General features: G+C 38.3%; 2 protein-coding genes across 2 annotated transcripts in view; one reads left to right on the forward strand and one right to left on the reverse strand.

Annotated features, from left to right (window-relative positions):
• Nucleotides 1-18,853, forward strand: part of PSMD1 (proteasome 26S subunit, non-ATPase 1) — a 71,822-nt gene that overhangs the window by 20,126 nt on the left and 32,843 nt on the right. The gene's annotated exons all lie outside the window — the stretch shown is intronic.
• HTR2B (5-hydroxytryptamine receptor 2B) lies at nt 6,626-17,482 on the reverse strand. Its single transcript, XM_027685779.1, has 3 exons — nt 16,684-17,482; nt 9,723-9,923; nt 6,626-7,763 (listed from the first exon to the last, which is right to left on the reverse strand). Exons 1-3 carry the CDS (start codon nt 16,991-16,993, stop codon nt 6,883-6,885), a joined length of 1,392 nt encoding a protein of 463 aa, XP_027541580.1. The 5' UTR covers nt 16,994-17,482; the 3' UTR covers nt 6,626-6,882.

Below are 18,853 nucleotides of genomic sequence, written 5' to 3' on the forward strand. Positions count from 1 at the left end.
TATAAAATATTTATGGCTACTGGAAAACAGCATTTAAGGTGCTTGTGATTTCTGGTCAGCTTTTTTTAAGGCTATTATGATGAGATGGGAAACGTGATAAATTTAAGTGTTTTGCTTTTTAGAAATGGAAACAATTATTTTTATCTTAATTTTTACTTTATATCATGAGTTGATATGGCAGAGTGAGATGTGATTAGTTTATGTAGTCAGCTTTATTTTTATGTTGTTAGAGCAGTGTTGTATATAAACTTCAGTTTATATACAAAATGAGGAGGTAAATGTTTTACGGATAGAACAAATTTGATTTGCAAGAAAGCCTGAATGTGGGATGCACCAGTGCTTCAAGGCATGAACTATAAAGGTTTAATGCTCTCATAGGAGTTGTGAAGTCCAGGAGAGTGAGAGTCATGGGGAAGTAGGACTTAAGTTGTAGGATGCTGCTTTTGTCATGGTGCAGTATTCTTGGGAAAAGGCTAAGGGCAGGAGAGGGAACAATGCAGCCTCTAGAGATTCCCAAAAGGAAGGTGTAGTCTCAACTGATAAGTGTAGACTACCCAAACATGGAGAACTCTGCACGGCTCATGTTCAGTTTGTCATTTTAGGATGATGCAAGTGAAATAATAATGTTTCCTGCTTTTGTATTCTTTGTGTTTACATAGCCTTTGGTATTTTAACACTATATATTTGTTTTAAGACAACCAGATCAGATACACTTGGATTTTATTCCAGGAAGACTTGGACAGTTTGTTTTCTTTAACTCCTCTGGCCTACCTTCATCCAGAAGGCAGATGGCAGATGATCTGGGTAACTGGGTATGGGGCTGACAGTCACTCTAATGTGATCTGTACCAGTGACTTCTTCAGTGTTTTAATTGTGAAGAAGAGGAATTCAGTGAAACATACCTGCTTGTTAATTCTTGCATAGGAAAGCTTAAAAGGGTTTTGTTTACTCTTCAATCCATTTTATCTTTGTCTTATTCAGTCTTCCTGGGAGGGGAGAATGAGGGTCCCTTTCAGTGAAAGGGATGTAGCAGAAATCTTATTATAATTAGAAGAAGCCACAGACTTTCAATTAAGTCTTTTTGGTTTGAAAATGCCTTTAGCTGCAGGTCTGAAACTGGAAACAGAGCTGTGTGTCTTTACTGACCAAACTGGAACGTGTTGGAGAAGTCTCTTGGCATCTGACAAAACTAATCAACTTCTAATGAGAATTATAACTGTACAATCAGATTGCACAAATACATTCATTGTTTCAAGGAATACAGTATGACATCTTGCATTGGTTCTTTCCCTGCCATTGTTTTCTCTTTGTTCTAGACTACTTATATGCATGGGATTTTATTTACTTTGGAATGTAGGGCTCAGAGCCTTTTATCACTTGAGAGCTTTTGAAAATCTCAGAAGTGTTTCAACTTCCTCCTATAAACTGGAATGTCTACACAGATAAGTAAATTAATGATTGGTGCAAACCTGACAGAGTTTCTTCAGCCCAGCTCGTACCCTACTGAAAACTCCAAAGTTAATCCTTCAGGAAGTTGCTTGCTCCATAAGGCCTAAAATAGTGCCTATAATAAGCCTATAAGCTTCTATATAAAGATTTCAGATCACTGAATCACAATGTGCATGAGGAGAGAGAGAGAAACCAATCTACTATGTTGTTCCCCTCTAACTGCAGAAAAATATTTTCCTTCTCTAGGACTGTACACACTAAGGTTTTCTAACTGGCTAACTGGACATATTAAGCAGTGAGAATTATAACTAATTTGGTTGTTTGACCAAGTCCTTGAATTTGCTTTAAAACTACTGTTCAGCAACTGAACTTTCAAATTAAGTGATCAAAACCACTGAGATTCTTTGAACCTTTAAATGAACCTGACAAATTATTTTCTTATGGCAAAAACTTCCTGTTGGATTTTTTAGGGAATATTGATATGCATCTTGCAGAATAAAGGGCTCGTTTGTTGTGTGGGGTTTAATTAATTTGGAAATGAGTTGTCAGTACCTGTGTAGGGCATTTGTAAAGAGGATCCTTTAGAGAGCAAGAAGGTCCTAATTTTTAAGAGCATGATGTTGTTTTTCAGAGATTGGAAAGGACCTTGATACCTGGATGCAAGGAATCTGAGCTGTGGCACGTGTTGACATGAATTATTAAAAATAAGAGTAAAAATGGACACTTTAGCAAGCTGTCTTTCCTATTTTTGTACCTAGCTTCCCATTTTAAAATGAAAAGGCTTCCTCTTCTTCTCTGCAGGGCAAAACTCTTCTTTTTCCATTGGACAAAACAGCGTGTCTCCTGGGAGTGGACATTGATAGTAAACACCATGGTGTCATGCCAAAGCAAAATTATGGGAGTTGCTTCTCTCCTGACTATTGTTTTTGCCATGTTGATGGTTGCCTAGAGAGGCAAAGGGGAAGTGAAACAAAGGCAGGCTTCTTAGCAGTTGTGTGTAGGCATCTTTATCAATATGAAGAAAGAAATCTAAGTCAGTGCTGAGAACTGGCCAGAACTCTGGGACTCCTGGCTCCAGCTTGGAAGGCAGAAAGCCAGAAGAGCTCTGGCAAGTGTTCTGTTCCTTGGGCTCCAGTGCCCCGCGTTGTTCAATTGTGCCTTTACCAGGTTTACGGTCCTTACATTCCTTTGCTTTTAAGTCTGATGTTACATACAGCAGCCTAGAAAAAGATTTAGGAAAGTAATGCCTTTGCTTTCTTATACCAGCTTGCAGCAATATGGATTTTTCCACAACAGGAAAACAGTGTAGAAAAACAACACTTTCTGTGAAGCACTATACAAAAATCATACGTGCCTCTTGTGTGCTGGTGAACAGCTTTGCGGCATCAGCCTCTCTTCTCAGTGCCTTGACTTCTGCTTAACACTGGGTTTTTTAATTGCATTTGCATTTGAAAATTGATAGTAGTATGGCTTAATGTGATATGGTTAGGAAGAGTTTTACTCTTGGAAGATACAAGATAAATGATTAATTCATTTTTCTAGATGCCTGTAAGTTTTCTGATAGAATCTGAACTAAAGGCTTGCAGTGTACAGAACCCGAAATGGTTTAGTACTGGCTTCGTGAAATCCATTTTCTACCACTTTTGAGATTAGCTGAATTTCTTGCTTATCTGTTTCTCAGGGTGACTTAAAGGCTGGGATTTTGTTTGGTTGACTTTGCTTGGGTTTTTTTGTTTGGTTGGTTTGGTGAGGGTTTTGTGTTTGGTTTTTTGTTGATTTTTGGTTTTGTTTAGTTTTTTTAAGGTAATCCTTTCATTTGCATTTCAAGGCACTTATTCTATTAGTCTTTGAACTCCATTATTTTCCTCTCTGCAAGACTGCTGAGTCCTTATGTCCATGACTGTGCTGTAATTTTTAATTATATAGACAGCCAGAACATTGACTAAGTATCTCCTAATGTATTTTAAATAATTAAACAACAACAAAAACAGAGTACTTGTCCACTGTTCTTCTAAATTGTGTTCCTTCCCAGAGTGCTTGGATGTTGCAGATCGACTTTGACTTTTTTTTGTCTGGCTTTTCTGTAGTTTAAAAAGAAATTAAATATGCCAGATAAAAGTTTTTGTGATAATGAGAAAAGTTGAACAAGGTAACTATGTAAGTTATGGAGTGTATAGAGGCCATAGAGCTGGCCAGGTGGTTGACTTGGCATGGGCCAGATTCTGAAAGAATTGGGAGCATTTTGCTCCCGGAAAAGGTATCCCTTTTTGTTTCTTTTGTGTTAAACGGGACATGCATGACCCCTTTCTCCTGTAAAAATGTCCTTGTGTTCTACTACTAAGTGACTGCAAAGCTTATATCAATTATTATTTAGGCTGCTATCTTTATGAAAGAATCTGGAAGTTATAAGAATACTCTCACTTCACAACCAGTGCGTAAAAATATATTTTACAAATTTGTGTTACCTGAAGATGGTGCTTTAGTCCTGAGCCTCTTACCTTGCTTGTCGATACCACACAAAGTGTTGTCCTTAGTTACCATACAACAAACTTGTGCTTTCTTACAGTAGCTTACAGTGACTCTCTAATTTTGTCTTGCTAATGAAGGTGATGTCTCTGTTCAGATCTGTTCTTGTAGAAACAGTTGCCAAAACAAGATCTCTGCCATCCATTATGTTGTCCTTCTGTTTCATAGCTGTGCATCTCTCTTCATTTTTCTTTTTGCTCTGTCCTTCTGCTTGTCAGTGGACAAGCAATATCTTCTTACACTTAGTGTGTTAATTGGAATGTTCTTGCTTTCTTGCTGATGTGTTTCTGTCTATGGAGAAATTTCCTTTCTCTGTAGGAAGACTGAGTTTTTGATTAGTCACTTGTCCTTTTGCTTGAGATTTATTGTTGCTGACTAAATTCAGTAACTGGAACATGTTGAGCTTCTATTTACAGTTACTAGAATTGAGAAATCAGTATACTGGCTTGAGAAGATACATCTATGTTGGGTGAGATTTCTTCAAGGTTTATTTCCTGTTCGTGGAGTCTAAGCACTGATTACAGAGGGTCCTTGAAATTGTTCTCTGTGGGACACTAAGGGCAAATTACTCCTCATGGAAGACAGATTGCAGACTGACAGCTGTACAAGAACAGGGTCAAACAGAAGAGAACTAAGTTACCACTTTCTTTTTTCTAGATGCTGTGAGGCAGCTGTCTTGTTTTTTCTGGAAAGGGAAAATTTAGGTTGTTGCTGAAATTAGATGTTTGTTGCCTGCTATATGAACATTTTTTGTTTAATTAATGTGGATTTTTTTAAATATCAAGGAAGTTTTCAAAGATGACTTCTTGCTCTCTGACTGCTGGGCAATAACCCCTCAAGAACTGTACTGTACCTGTTTGCCTCTTGGTGTTATTCCTCAGGAAGGCTGGTTCCTGCATTGCAAATGATGCTTTTAAGTTTTTTTAATGTGATCACTCTGTGCATGGATGTGGTCACACCTTTACCTGGTCTCAGAGCACCTGCTCTAGGCTAAATAAGGCACCGGTCTGTGATGTTTTCAGCTATGTAGCTGGAAGTTTTGGAGGGTTTGGTGATTTTTTGATCCTACTCCCTCCCTGAGCTTCAAAGTAATCTAGGTCTTATTAAAAGCTTTTGATTCTCAAACATGTTTAAGAGTAGGTATCTTTCACAGCAGTCCATCAATTCTGGTTTTTAAATACAGAATCCTCTTAAACAAATTTTGATTGCCTAAAGAGGAGTGAGAGCAGTTAGAGCTTTTTCTGACTTAACTAGCTACTGACTATCACCAAAAAGGAGAGAAAGGAGACAACTTTTACAGTAAGTACCACAGATGTATTTTTAATGCTTTCTCCTGGAACTCTCTGGGAGTTGTTATGGTAGGCTCTGTTTGGAGCTTGCATATGTTTTAAATTAAATATATAAAAATAGATGTTAGAAGGACATGTTATCTTTAGTACTTTCTGTTCTGCAGATGAAAAAAACTTAAGCCTTTTGCTGTACATAATTTTAGTGTGTAACTAAAGAATGCTGAAAACTTGAAAAATGAAAACAAAGCCCAAGCTGAAAATTTTACTAGAAATGGAAACTATTGAAAAAATGGTGATCTAGGTGTTTGCTGTAAGAACTCCAGTACTTTGGGGAAATCTGATTTCTTTTCCCAAACAGGGATGGTCTGGAACTGTCAGAAACTTCTGATTTCCCAAATGACAGACTTTGGTAGCCCTTACAGGTTGTAAGGACCGATTCTTTCTTTGAATTTTGTGCTCATATAGAAGTCTAGAGCACATTGGAGAGCATGCAGATTGGGAGCTGTAATTCTGTGATTTTATTCTATGATTCTGTGGCTCCAATCTTATGCCAATTAGTCCAATTAAATAATTTTGAGCTAAGATAAACTGCAACGAACTGTTGTCTCTACTGTCTCTTAAAACACTTGCTCTTATTTTCATTTGAAATAGCTATTCTGTCTGTGATTTTTGTACTTTCTATGAGCTACATGAGGTGAGAGAAAGCTTTCACTGAAGTTTCCATAGTCATAAAAAAGAAGTTTGTTCATATAAGTTATAGGGATGTTCCAGGCACTTCCTGTCCTGTTTTACTCATGATCATGGATCATCTATCATTCTGATTTTATTAAATATTTCATTTTCTTAGCATGAAAAGATAAAAGGGCAGTTTTCTGCAAGAAATCTGACAATACTGGGCTTATGCATGTGTGAGTATAATGGAGATGGAATCCAGGTGGGTGAGAGATTCTGCCCACCCATACAGTAAAGAGGTGATTCCTGCACATGGAATGTTTAATCATGCCTTGTGGAATGTGCATGTACAACGGTCTCTGGAGCAAGTGATTCTTCTTGTGGCTTACATACCCTGAGAGAACAAGAAAAGCTCATATGTGGATACTCAGTCTCAGCAGAGGAATGTATCTGTAGGAGGGAATGCAGTGAGCTTGTGGGCTGGTCTGTGGACCAGAGATTTAAATTAAAACCAACGATCTTGCATCCCCTGCTACTTGCATTATAGACCATCAATCTACAGAGTTTTGTCTTCTTGCCAGAGTGAATGTTAAAGTCGTGTTTGTACAGAAATGCTTTTCTTATAAAGATGTGCTTTGAAGAGACTGAAGATGATGAGAACTGAAGTCACATACTCAAACTGATTTTGGTTTTATTTATTTCCCTCTTCCTTAGGCTACAGTTCCATATGAGTCATTTTTCATGGAATGAAGTTGTGGTTGCCACCATGGCAACCATGGGGTTGGGGTTAAAGTAGAGAAGTCTTTGGAGGAGAGGAATTAATATAAATTTATAAGATATTGCTTGCATAAATAACAGAAAACAATAGTATTTATACCCTCTTATAGCACAGTTATCTAGAATAATACATACAGCAATGCTATATACAGACACGGCTGCAGTTCCACTATACGTAGCTGACTTGTTCTTCTGTTTTATCAACTTCATTCTCAGTGAGCAGCAAGGTGTCCAGCAGAATGGCTGATGATGCCTGGATGGGTGAGCTCCTCAGCCTCATTGGGCTCTGGTACATAATGGGGTTAATCCCATTTCTCATCCCATTCATGACAAAGAGCTTGGAATTTTCTGCCACGGAGCTTCTGAAAGAGATCCTGCTGGAGCGCTTCCGCAGGGCCTTGATAGGCTTTATGGTCTGGTAGTTGCAAGTGATATACCTGCTGAAAGCCTCCCTAAATGTTTTGTTGAAGAGTGTATATACAAGAGGGTTCACTCCTGAGGATACATATCCTATCCAAACAAATATCTCCAAAAGCTTTTGGAAAACCTCCTTGTTGCAGGTGTTGCACAGAACTGAACTTATGTTTGTTATGAAAAATGGGCACCACATCAGCAGGAAAAGAAAAAATACAATCCCCAGAACTTTTGATGCCCTTTGCTCATTGGTTATGGTTTGCATGGACTTCCTCCCAATTGTAGATGTCCTGCAGAGAGGCATGTCACTGGACAAAGTCTGGTCCTTCCTGGAGCCATTTAGCATGGCCACCTTCTCTGGTGAGGAGGCGGGTGTTGTGTCACGCTGGAATACTGTGGACACTGTTGACCAAGTGAAACGCTGGGGCGGTTTGTGGATCAAATAGGCCTTCTTGCGCAGCACTTGGATTGTCAGAAAATAGGTGACAATCATGATAGCGAGGGGAATGAAGAATGCAGCCACCGAGCCGTACAGAATGAAGTCATGAAAACGATCAGGCATCAGGACACACGTGATGTTTGTGGAGTTGCTGTTTCCATCTTCAATGCCTCTGATAGGGATCGGGATTGCGATGCCTACAGGAGGAAAAACAAGTACTTCAGCATATGGTAATTGCTTGTGATCTCTTCATTGGGTCTGAAGCCTTGGGGTTTCTAAAGAAAGGTAATTCCTGAGTCTGGAGCAGGCACAGGGTGACAGACACCACGTGAGTTGTTGAGAGCATCACGTGGGTAATTGGGCAAACAGTACTTGTAAGACTTGGCAAGCTGAGCTTTAGGAGTGCCCTTTCTAAGGAGATTGGGCCTAACCCTTAGTGATTGAGGAAGTGGTATAAAGTGGCCAACTTTTCAAGTGTAAAACACATGAATTGCTTTGACTCTAGTTGTTGGAATTAGTATGGCTTTCTCCTCCAGTGAAATGTGTTTCCATAATGCCACCTTTTTTTTTTCTCCAGAGTGACCTTTGCACTTTTTGAAGGGCAGTTTTGTAAATACATAAATCTTGTCTTTCCTTCTTAAATTAACCAAGTGACTGGACACAGACAGCTGATTTTTTTCACTCTGCTTGACTCTTTCATATATACAAATAGTTAAATAGTTGCCAGAATTATGCAGTATGTGTTTGAGATGGATTTGTTGTTTAAAGTCTCCTGCATATTTAGGAGTGTTTAAATGAGGATGGCTAGCTCTGTAATTCACCACTCGTTTAAAAAAATGTTAGCAGTCTTGTCTTTTAAATGAATTTTTTATAACCACTAAATTACAGTCAGCACTTCATTTGCCAGCAGCCTGACATTACAACAAAAACAACAGGTTCCTTGCTGTCTGGTGAAGGTTATTTGTGCTGTTTTCTGATACCACTTAATGAGATCTAGGGATTTACTGTATTCCTCTGCTGCTCTGCTTACTGAAGTTGGTTGAAGGCAGTGAGAAAAATGGGTTACCCTTCAGCAACTCGATCCCTTTCTCAATTAGAGGCACACCTTCAGATACAGCAAACATTTAATATAAGGATTGAACCAAATTAACCTTTGATTTGGAGAATCTGGCTCAGCTGCAGAGTAGGTTTGTGTTAGATAAAAAGAAATTGAAAAGTACAGCAGTGGTTAATGGCAATAAATCAGACATTAAAAGGTCAACTCGTAAGTGTCTTGTCATACTAAGTTTTCCTTTTTTTTTAAGTCGGAAATTTTGGGTTTAGGCACATTTGCCTCAGCCAAGAAGGTGGATATACCCATTCTCCTATGCATCATGTGCCTTAATAATGAGAATAATTTTGTTTTCTCTTGCATACAGAGCATACAGCACGATGGCTGCCTGCAGTGTGCATTAAGTTATTTGAATTAAATGTTTTCACATTTGGCAGATTTATTGTTTCAAGCATTAAAGACAGGTGAAGTGTTGCATGCACATCACAGAGATGCTAATACCGTAAAGATTTGTACAGTGTTATCCTTTATATAAACTGTTCAGGGTTTGTTGTTTTGGGGGGTTTTTGGTTAGATAATAACCTTTCTATATGCTGTATTGGCAGTGCATCTTAGTCTTCAGTGTGGATGTTCCCAGCCACTCATTTAGACTTCAGTATTTTATATAAGTAACTAAAACTTTTCTGTACTTGCTTCATGGGGCAATTGTAAGGCACAGATTTTACCAGCATCTAATCAAGGCTTAAAACTGTGTTTGGAACAGAATAAACCACCACAGGAACATGAATCTTGCTTTCCTGGGAGACCTGTTATGCACATGGATATAGTCTTCTGATTTTGGAACTTTCAGGACCATGAAGGAAAGTGATGATTATCCTGACTCAATCCTTGGCCTTTCTGGCGAGCCTGATAAGGAGCAGCAGTTCAGGCAGATTTTTGTGATGTATCTGTATGTTATCCAAGAGGTGGACTTAGGCCAGCCTGGGTGTTGGGGTCTGCTAATCAATAATACTTGACTAAATTTTCCATTTTGCCCAGCTTTCACCTATTGTTTTAGACATGAAAAGCTTCTGTGTTCCTTTTCCAGTCTCCATGTCTCACATACCTATTGAAATGAGCCAAACCACGATGATTTTGATGATTGTTGTAGCCCATGAATTGTACTGACTAGCCTGGATTGGCTTTTTTATCGCAATGTAACGGTCTAGTGAGATGGCACAGAGGTGCATGATGGAAGCTGTGGAAAAGAGGACATCGAGGAACAGCCAGATAGGACACAAGGCAGTTGGTAAAGGCCAGGTATTGTCTGAAAGAGAACAGAAAACTCATTAGAATCTGAGCTTTTTGAGAATTTTCAGTGTGTGATTTTCCTGTGGCATCAGTGCCTTTGAGAATTTCATAGTACTACAGGAACTGAGCTTTGCCACTGCCTCAGCTGGATTCTGTCTTAGATTTTAGTTAGCTCTTAACTGCCAGGGTTGCTGCCATCGTATTGATCATCATATTGCCTTTCCCTGTCTTTTTGTCCCTTTTAGATCAGAAGTTCTTTGTGGCAAGGACTCTGGATTAAAAAGTTTATGAAAAATGGGTTCTTGCGAGCCTGCTGCTAAATGATTATTTTCAGCTGTTTCTCCTTGATAGTCCTATGATTCAAGGTTTTATTAAATAGAGAAGATAATGGGTCATAACCAGTGTATTAGTCAATCATTGTAAAATCACCTTAGTGGTGATTTTGAAGAGTCTAGTTCACACAGTTTTAAAATGAGTTTGCTGTGTCACTTGAGCAGATACAGTTGAGCACTAAAGTGGCAAAGCAGGGCTGTTCTGTCTCAGTAATGATTTTATAAAAATTGAATGCTTTCATGAGTGTCCTCTTTTTTTTTTTCTTCTCCCAAGAGCAATGGCTTGGATTTTAAGTCTGACATCCTGTTTCTTACAGTAGTTATCTGTCTTTAATGTTAATCTTTATAGCAAACATAGGGTCTCTCAACTGCATGGTGCCTGAGGTAAAGGTTTCATAGTGTTCAGCTTTTCAAAAGGCTCGTATTTTTGAGAGCTGTGTCTCCCCTGTCAATGTCTACAATACCAAATGAACTTAATGAAACTGATTTTTTTTTTAATTGGTTTGTTTTCACTCGTTAGTATTGCAATCCAATGCTAGCAGTGTTCATTTTGATGTGCACTTCAGTGCTGTGTGTCTATGAGGATGTTCTGTAGTCCTCAGGAAGAATGTGTGAACAAGGAAGATTTTTCTGCTTTTAATGGTAGAAGTTGATCTACTAAATATATTCTCCTCCCTTATAAAATTCAGCCGTGCTCAGTCAGTAGGCACATTAATAATATTGCCAGAGAAATCAGTTCTTTGTTGAATGATCATTAAGGGGGGAAAAAAGAAGACATTTCTAATAAATCAGATTGGTTTTAATTTCCTTGCTTGGAATAAATAGATCTGCATGCTGAGAGTGCCAAATGAGCTGGACTTTTGTAATGTCCAGCCTTACCAATGTGGTAACGTTGCAGTAGTTTGAGATAAAACATTTTTTCACAATGTGACTGATAGAAATTATAATGGTGTCGCCTTGGCTTGAATTATAAGCTCCAGAGTATGGAAAATTTTATAAAGACACACATAACAAGTATTTGTCTACACTGTTACCCACTCTGGGAAACCTTCTGTGTTAAACAGAAGGGAACGGATAGATGGAGCCCTGAACTGATCGTCAGCCATCCCAAAGCAGAGGACTTCAGCTGAGGATGACATAGACAGTGAGGCAGAAGGTAAAGAGGCAGTCTGTTTTCAATTTATTAACCAGGTAGATTTTAGTATCTACCATACCTATTTCCTAAAAATAGATTTCAATGTTGAAATTATGCTTCAGAAAAATTACTCTTGTCAGGCAGGTATGAGAAAGTGGTAATTAGTATATTAGGAAACACTCATCTTTAATTTTGGTGTCTGCACTTTTAGCTGGCAGTAAGGTGTGGTGCATTTCTGAAATGGATTTGCTTTAAAAAGGAAAGCCAAAATGTATTCTGGCTCATGTAACCAGCTCTAATACTAATAATAAAAAAACAGTTCAAAGAAATAACTGATTTGATGGGCTTGAAATGTTTTTGCTCGCTCCAGAAAATTCAGACAACTTCTTCTGACTTTGTGATGAAGAATTAGTTCAGATAAAACATGAACAATGGGAAGTGTGGTCTACAACTTGAAGGATGGCAGATAACACAGCTGGACTTCAAGTGAACAGCTGATACTTCTTTTGGAGAGTACGTGCGTGCCACTCCCTTGATTATAACTCCTTTGTGTTCTGGAGAATCACAGTGTGATAAATTCTTTCATTTTTAAATTAATTTACTGTTTAAAGAAGAAAACCCTTGAATGCCTTGCAACAAAAGGCCCTTTTCCTTTATTTAAATATAGTTACATATAAACACTGATCTGATGCAAGCAACCTTGTATGTTTTTAAGTTGTAAGACCTTTTGTGAGTTGACAAGTGCAACTGAACAGAGCAACCTTATATTTTCTTTATTTTTGTCTAGTTTTGATCCTAGTGCTGAAAGCAGTAAGTTATCACGTTCATGATTATGGCATTATGTCCTACTATATTTGCATGTATGAGATGATGTTTCTTTTCCAAACAAAATCAAAGTAGACTTTAAATGCAGTAGCTGATAAGAACTGATAAGCTCTGATAAGGACTGATGATGATGGTATTATTTAAGTGAAACAAATATCATGAAACTGATACATCAAAGTCCAGAAGAGTCACATAGTTGTCTAGGATTCAATCTGTGGTGTATTTTGCTATAGCTTACTTTGATTTGTTGGTTACATCTGTGTTAGAAACTCAGTTCCTGGTGTTTGAGGGACTGCTCTGGGTTAAATTATTGTGCTTTCCTGGTGCTGGTGGCAGTGTCTATCACAGTTGGCTTAGGAATGGGAAAAGATGGACTATTAATTTCCTTTTAGGACTCAGAAAGCATCTCTGACCCTTGAATGTGATAGTGACATGCTTGATTGTTGTCCTGCTTTATAACTCAGAAGGTAAAATGAGTATGTCCTGCCCAGAGGTGATGCAAAGCCATTAGCAGGTCATGCTTAGTTTGGACTGTTACGAGTTCTGGTTCTCCTGGTAGAGATCCACATTGTCGGAGCAGACCAGAGCATTTACTGGGCTGACTGAGATTCTCCATCCCTGAGATTCTCTTGGGAATTGAAATGCTGATGTATGATTGGATTTTTTAAACTTTACTTTTAAATTCTTTGGTTACCCAACAAATATGCCTGCCTGAAAACTTGTCTGATTTCTCCAGCTGTCAGGTGGTATAAGTTAAAAAGAAATTCCTTCATCCTACAAACCTTCCCTTATATCCTCCAAGCACTTCAACAGTGCTGCTGTTGCAGATTTTCCTTATTTTGAGTCAAAACAAGATAGAATACATGCTCTAAGATTTGTCTTGCACCTTAAGAGAAATAAGATGAGCTTTTACTGCAACTGTCTACCCTTGATTAATCTTTATTTAAGAAAAGCTTTATTTATAGGAAATACCTTAGAAATGTGTAATCCTTAAAACAAAGTACAGTGTAGAAGAGCTGTTCTTGCTTTAAGCCAAAAGGTTTTCAGAAAACTTGAGAGAAAGCACTACTTGTGTACATGTATAAGCATGATTAAGAGAGCTCTTTAAATAGACTTAGAAACTGTTTGTTCTTCTGCTATAAGGGCTGCAGAAATGTGTTACCTGTAAAGAAGGGGCTGGGTTGCTGTTAGATAATAATGCTTTTGCTGAGATGGAAATGGATACTTTCAGCCACCAGCTCCTTTAATCCTAAACTTCAGCCTTCACATCGGGGTGTGTGTGTCTGTTGCTGTGTGTGGTGTTCAGTCATGTCACTACTGGGCTCTGTGGGCTGCCAAGGCTTTGTGTTTCCAGGCTGGTCTCTAGTTTTTTTAATTTAACTAAAGTAATGGTTTGTTTTTTTAATTATACTTGCTTTGTGAGAAATAAACCTTTGTTTTCCTATTTATTGTCACTTATCTTTAGATTTGAGATTTTGGAAAGTAGCCCTCGATTAAAGTAGTTTCCTCTGGTAGTTTGCACAAGCGAGAAGGGAAGATTTGTTGTTTTGATTCATCGTCAGTAATGGGGGAAGATGATTGCTTGTGATAGATTAAAATAATGGTTTGCAGCCTAGGACGAGCAGCATTACCTTCTGATTTTAAGTGGATGACTATCAGCAGTAGAGAATATATTTTAAAATATGGTATGTGTACTATCTCCAAGCAATCCATTGCCTATCAAGCCATGGACATCAGACTTCTTCCTGGTGCAGGCTTTACAAATGGGAGGATCTCTCAAGTTTATTTGCTAATTTCACTATCCAGTGAATAGCAACATTTTTGCTTTCCTTCTGTAGTTCTGAGTGTTAGAAATTTGGGTAACTGTTTTGAAAGCTGGATTTCAGAGAATGAAATTATCTCCTAGTGGACCTGCCTTTTTATTTTTTAAGAAATGAGAAGAATTTAGCAAGGAATAAAAGCTATGAAATGTTTATGTATTCTGACACTTGTGCTCCTAAATTAAAATTTCTGTGTGTGCTTGTACCAGAGTACATTTTGGTTGCTCTGCTGAGAATAAATAACGTGCTGAGCATAGCATTACACCTGGGAGTGAGTTACAGATTCATTTATTTACTTATTTTTAAGTGGGTCAGCTCTTTGTTACAGAGACAATCTATTTCTGATGATTTTTCGGTAAGCGTACCAATATCTGTAGCAGGTTTTGAACACCCTGTGACACATTAATTTGTGCAGTCAGGATCTTAGTGTGACTGCACTTTATTTCACACCTTTTCCCTCGAATATTCTCCACATAATTAGATATCAATCCCAAATCGGAAGCATAATATTTGTACTCGGTATCTAGAAGCTGCACCCGGCTCTTTCATTATTATGGAAACATTCCTGTGTGGAAGTGCCAGGATTTACTTTGCTGTCTGGCTATCAATGACTATTCTTTGTTCAAGTAGTTATCTGGCTAATGTAGCTTCAAGATTTAGACTTGTCATGTATTTAAATGTCTGTTCTAGCTTCATTCCAGTAACTCCTCGTGTTTTGCTCACACTTTGAACTCCTATAAACAGCTCAGCATCTTCTCCCAGTCGGTGAAGAGGCAAAGCAGTTTTCTGGTTGGCAGCCAAAGAGAGACTTGTGTGTGAGAAATTTGAGTTTTAGCCACTATTATGTGGAAGGTGGGTTGCAGTCTTCATTAATTATAACTGATTTTACTACCTTCTGGTAAATTTCCTGCATCATGAAAGATGTTTTTGTTTGACTTCTGAATTAAGATTCCTAGCATGCTTTAAACTGTTGTAACCAGGGCATAGCACTGGATTAATTGAGAGATTAAGGAGCAATAGTCTCTTTATAAAGTTATAAAGAAAAGATTGGTTAGTCTAGCAGAAGAAAATAATTAAAAAAAAAATCCAAACCATAAAAACTCCTCCACCACCAAAAAAAAGAACTCCACAAAACCCAGAATTTGCCTTCCCTTTATGTTGATTGCAAGTCCATGCTAATACTTGTTGTGGTTAGTAGTTTTATTATTAATGAGATCTTTGGCAGGAATTAAGCAGTTACAGTATCTGTGTGTATATATGTAAATGCATATCTGCTCCTTGCCTCCTCACACATACTTGACATATCAAGGTTTTCTATGAGTGACTGGTTTTTTTTGAGTTAAAAGTCACTGTCCTAGTTATGTACATTCAGTTTTCTTTTTAGAAATTGTTGCTTGAAAAAACTATTTTATTATCTCAACACTGAATTCTGAGCTCCAATTTACATTTCTGTTTAGGGAGAAGCAGTCTGTATTATACAGAAATTCATTCTCAAGGCATTTAGTGAATAAACACATTTGTTAATAAAGTGATACCAGTTTTCTGCAGCAAACAAAAGCTACTGATGGTCTTTCTGAAATAAAGTTTATGATTGTGTTTGCTTGTTGCTCTGGCAACTCTTAGAGGCTACCCTAGGAAAAATGAACTCCTGCAGCCTTTCGTTATCTAGGGCTCAGTGGTATCTGTCTATACCTTAAAGATAATTATGTAAATCTATAAGTTTATTGAAAAACCTGTCTTATTGGGTTTTTTTCCATTTATGATATGAAAATAAACCATTTAAAATTTGTTCTAAAAGAAACCTTAGGAGTAAAAGAGAGAGACTTTCCCATGGAGCTGCCTCTGATTAGTTGTCAGAAGCAATATCTGAAGTAAAGCTGGGCATGAGAGACTTCAGAGAAATCATGCTTGTTCTGTAAGGACTAGTGGTAAAGAAAATGTCACATCCAATGTACATTCAAGTAGAAAAAAACCCTATTTTATTTCATATGAAACAGACTAAATGACAAATCTGAATTTCAAACATTAGGTACATGGATTGAGGCTTCCTTGGCTTGACAGATGAGTTAATTCTTTGTGATGCTTTACAAACCTGCTGCTTTCCTAAGGGTGGGAGAAAATGGATTTCTCTCAAACTGGTACTGGTAAAGTTTGTTGTCACTGATGGTGCCAGGGACCATCTCTGCTCATGGAGCTTGGAGTCAATACCCAGGTAAAATCAGGTGCCTGACTCCTAGAAAGTTCAAAACCTGTTCAGTGTCCTGAACAGATACTTAGTCTTAATTTCAAGTTTTTTAAGAGAAGGCTGCCTACAATTAGTATGATATCCAATACAAAAATACCAGCATTGTGTTGATGTTGTTAAAAATTATATTACACTGTACAAAATGTAATTTCCTATGTCCAGCTCCTATTTAAATCAGTTCTAAGTCTTGGGTGATTTTGGAATGGTTTGATTCAAAGGAAGGAATATGCACAGTAGTTGTACTTCTCATAAAAGCATTAAGTTCTATTAAGGTGAGAGGGAGAAAAGATTTAGCAGCCATCATGCAAGTGATTTTTAAAATTGTAATGGTGGAAAGCAAACAGTTTTTCTGTTTAAATTAGACCTCCCCAAATTGTACTCCATATGCAAGCCTGATGAAACAAACATGCTGTACTTACCAAATAATATTATGAGGAGGGCAATGGGCATCACAAACAGACCCACGAGCAAATCTGCCACTGCCAAGGACGTCAAAAAGTAGTTGGTAGCATATTGCAGCTTTTTCTCCAGGGACACGGCCAGTATGACAAGTATGTTCCCCCCAATGGTGGGGATTATCACCAGGAGGATCAGCAACGCTGCCCAGCGCACTTTGTTTCCTTGTTCGTCACTTAAGTCGTCCTGCTTGGATGCTCCTGTTACTGAGAGAGCCGACAAAGATCCATTGCCAGCTCCAAACCCGTTCAAGAAATGTAAAGGATGGGACATTTTTGTGTCCAGCAGAACGTGTTCAGGAGCTGTGTTTTGCGCAGGAATTGTGTACGGTGCAAGAGTTCACTGTTCCTCTCTGGTCCAGGATGGTCCTGAAGAAAGGCCAGCATGGTCAGTATAGTGAACTGGTCATCTGCTATTTTGAGATACTGTGACCATGTCCAAGCTGGTATCCAGTTTTATTATCCTGTGCCTTGCTGAGTGCAAAATAGACTTAAAAATGAAAGTCCTGTCTTGTGTCCATCTCTGGTTGGTAGGGTTCAGTGGTCTGGTCTCCCCTTTGTAGCGAGGTTCAGGGTTTCAGAAGATTATAGGGAAAAATTCAGTAGCTGTGAAAAGTAAGCAGTGCATTAGCTTCCTTTTCTTTTTCTTTCTTTCTACAGCAGTAAAAAAGTGATAGATGAATCTCAGTGCCAGACAGTTCCGTTTAGATACAGCGTATGTCGATTTGCTCTTCGTGAGTACAAACTGATGCAAAGGCAGATGCTCGAGTTGTGTGTTTGCAACTCCTCCTCTCCCGAGTGTCTTGTCTCCAGCAGCGTGTGCGTAGGCAGGCAGCAGTTCCCATATTTCCCCTTATTAAGAATCCTATTTCTCCACAGAGGGTAACCCAAAAATACCTTCAGAAATTATGTATGAGATTTCCGTTTTAATCTCTTCAGTTCCTAATTTATCAGGTGAGGGTCAGGAAGCTGCAGACAATAAAACACTGGTGACAGTCTCAAGGGGACCGTAAAGATTTATCGAACTGAGACATCTAAATTTATCCATTACTTGAAGGGGTGGAGGTGAGTAAAACGCTTGTTTTTGTAATCTGAGCAGGGCTTTTATTAAGCAAAGCCTGTTCTCTTCCTTTCTCTTTCTTCCTTTCTCTGTCTCTTCTGTGTCTCTCTCAACTCTGCTAAAGACTTAAGACTTGCATTTCCTCCTTCAAGCAGAGGCTCAAACAGCTGTTCCGGCGTTAAACTGAGCAAATTCTCAGTTACTGAGAAGATTTGATGTGTTGCAATATTCAGGTGAAGAAAGCCTTACCTCTTTCTCTGCATTTTAGTAGAGTTCACTTTGCATCCTTCGTAATTTTCTTTTTCATCACATGGTGTATTTTGAGATTTTTCACTACTTTCTAGAAAACAAATTGATCGTTTGCTTTTTGCTGTTAAATATTTCTGAAACTTGTTTCTTTATGTGCTTTTGTTTAGCACTTATATTTCTTCTGTCACCAAGCTTAAGAATTTGTATTTTGGGAAAATAATATTTCTCACCAAGATATTTTCTCCAACTCTGAAATCGAGAGGAATCTTTCTTACCACATTTTAAAAAAGACAGAAATAAGGTTGTGTTCTTTTTTGCTGTCCTTTCTCTTCCATTCTTTGTTGATTTTACTTAAGTGATGAGCAGAGTCTGTGTGCAGTTTTATCTTTGTTCATAAGCAAAGCTCGCAGTTTGCTGCTGCCCTTGTTTGTTGATTGACTCATTCCAGTGTATCCAGCTTGAAAGGCAGGGAAGTGAGTGAGTGGGGGGTTCGTCTGGAAAAAAGCCAGAGCGGGTTAATTGAGTCAGTGCTCCAGTGCTATGATGTGTGCTCCCTGTGGCTGTGTTGTATCTCTGTGCACCGCAGCGTGTGTCTGTGTCTGTCTGTGTGTGCGCTGCTTGCTCTCTAGGCTCTCTTGCTCACTTGCGTTTTGGACAGAAGCACAGTTAACCCTAAAAAGTTCTGCTGCCCTGTAAACACTCCAAGCTTTTTCTTGCCTAATTTTGTAAAAGCATTGTCTAGCACACTGTTTTAAACGTGTGCACTGTTACTTTAAAACTTCCTTCATGCAGCTGCTTTTTATTATCCGGAGTGTTCTCTTTTGT

The sequence above is a fragment of the Neopelma chrysocephalum genome, unplaced genomic scaffold (assembly GCF_003984885.1).
Source record: "Neopelma chrysocephalum unplaced genomic scaffold, ASM398488v2 Primary Assembly neopelma1_69, whole genome shotgun sequence".
In the NCBI taxonomy this organism is placed as follows: Eukaryota; Metazoa; Chordata; class Aves; order Passeriformes; family Pipridae; genus Neopelma; species Neopelma chrysocephalum.

What these genes read in the sequence shown, in the direction of transcription:
- HTR2B (XM_027685779.1), bottom strand. Translation starts at nt 16,993, where the DNA reads ATGTCCCATCCTTTACATTTCTTGAACGGGTTTGGAGCTGGCAATGGA. An exon ending in CCTCCTCATAATATTATTTG is followed by an intron (nt 9,924 to 16,683) that starts GTAAGTACAGCA and finishes GTTCTCTTTCAG; the next exon opens with ACAATACCTGGCCTTTACCA. An exon ending in GGTTTGGCTCATTTCAATAG is followed by an intron (nt 7,764 to 9,722) that starts GTATGTGAGACA and finishes TTCCTCCTGTAG; the next exon opens with GCATCGCAATCCCGATCCCT.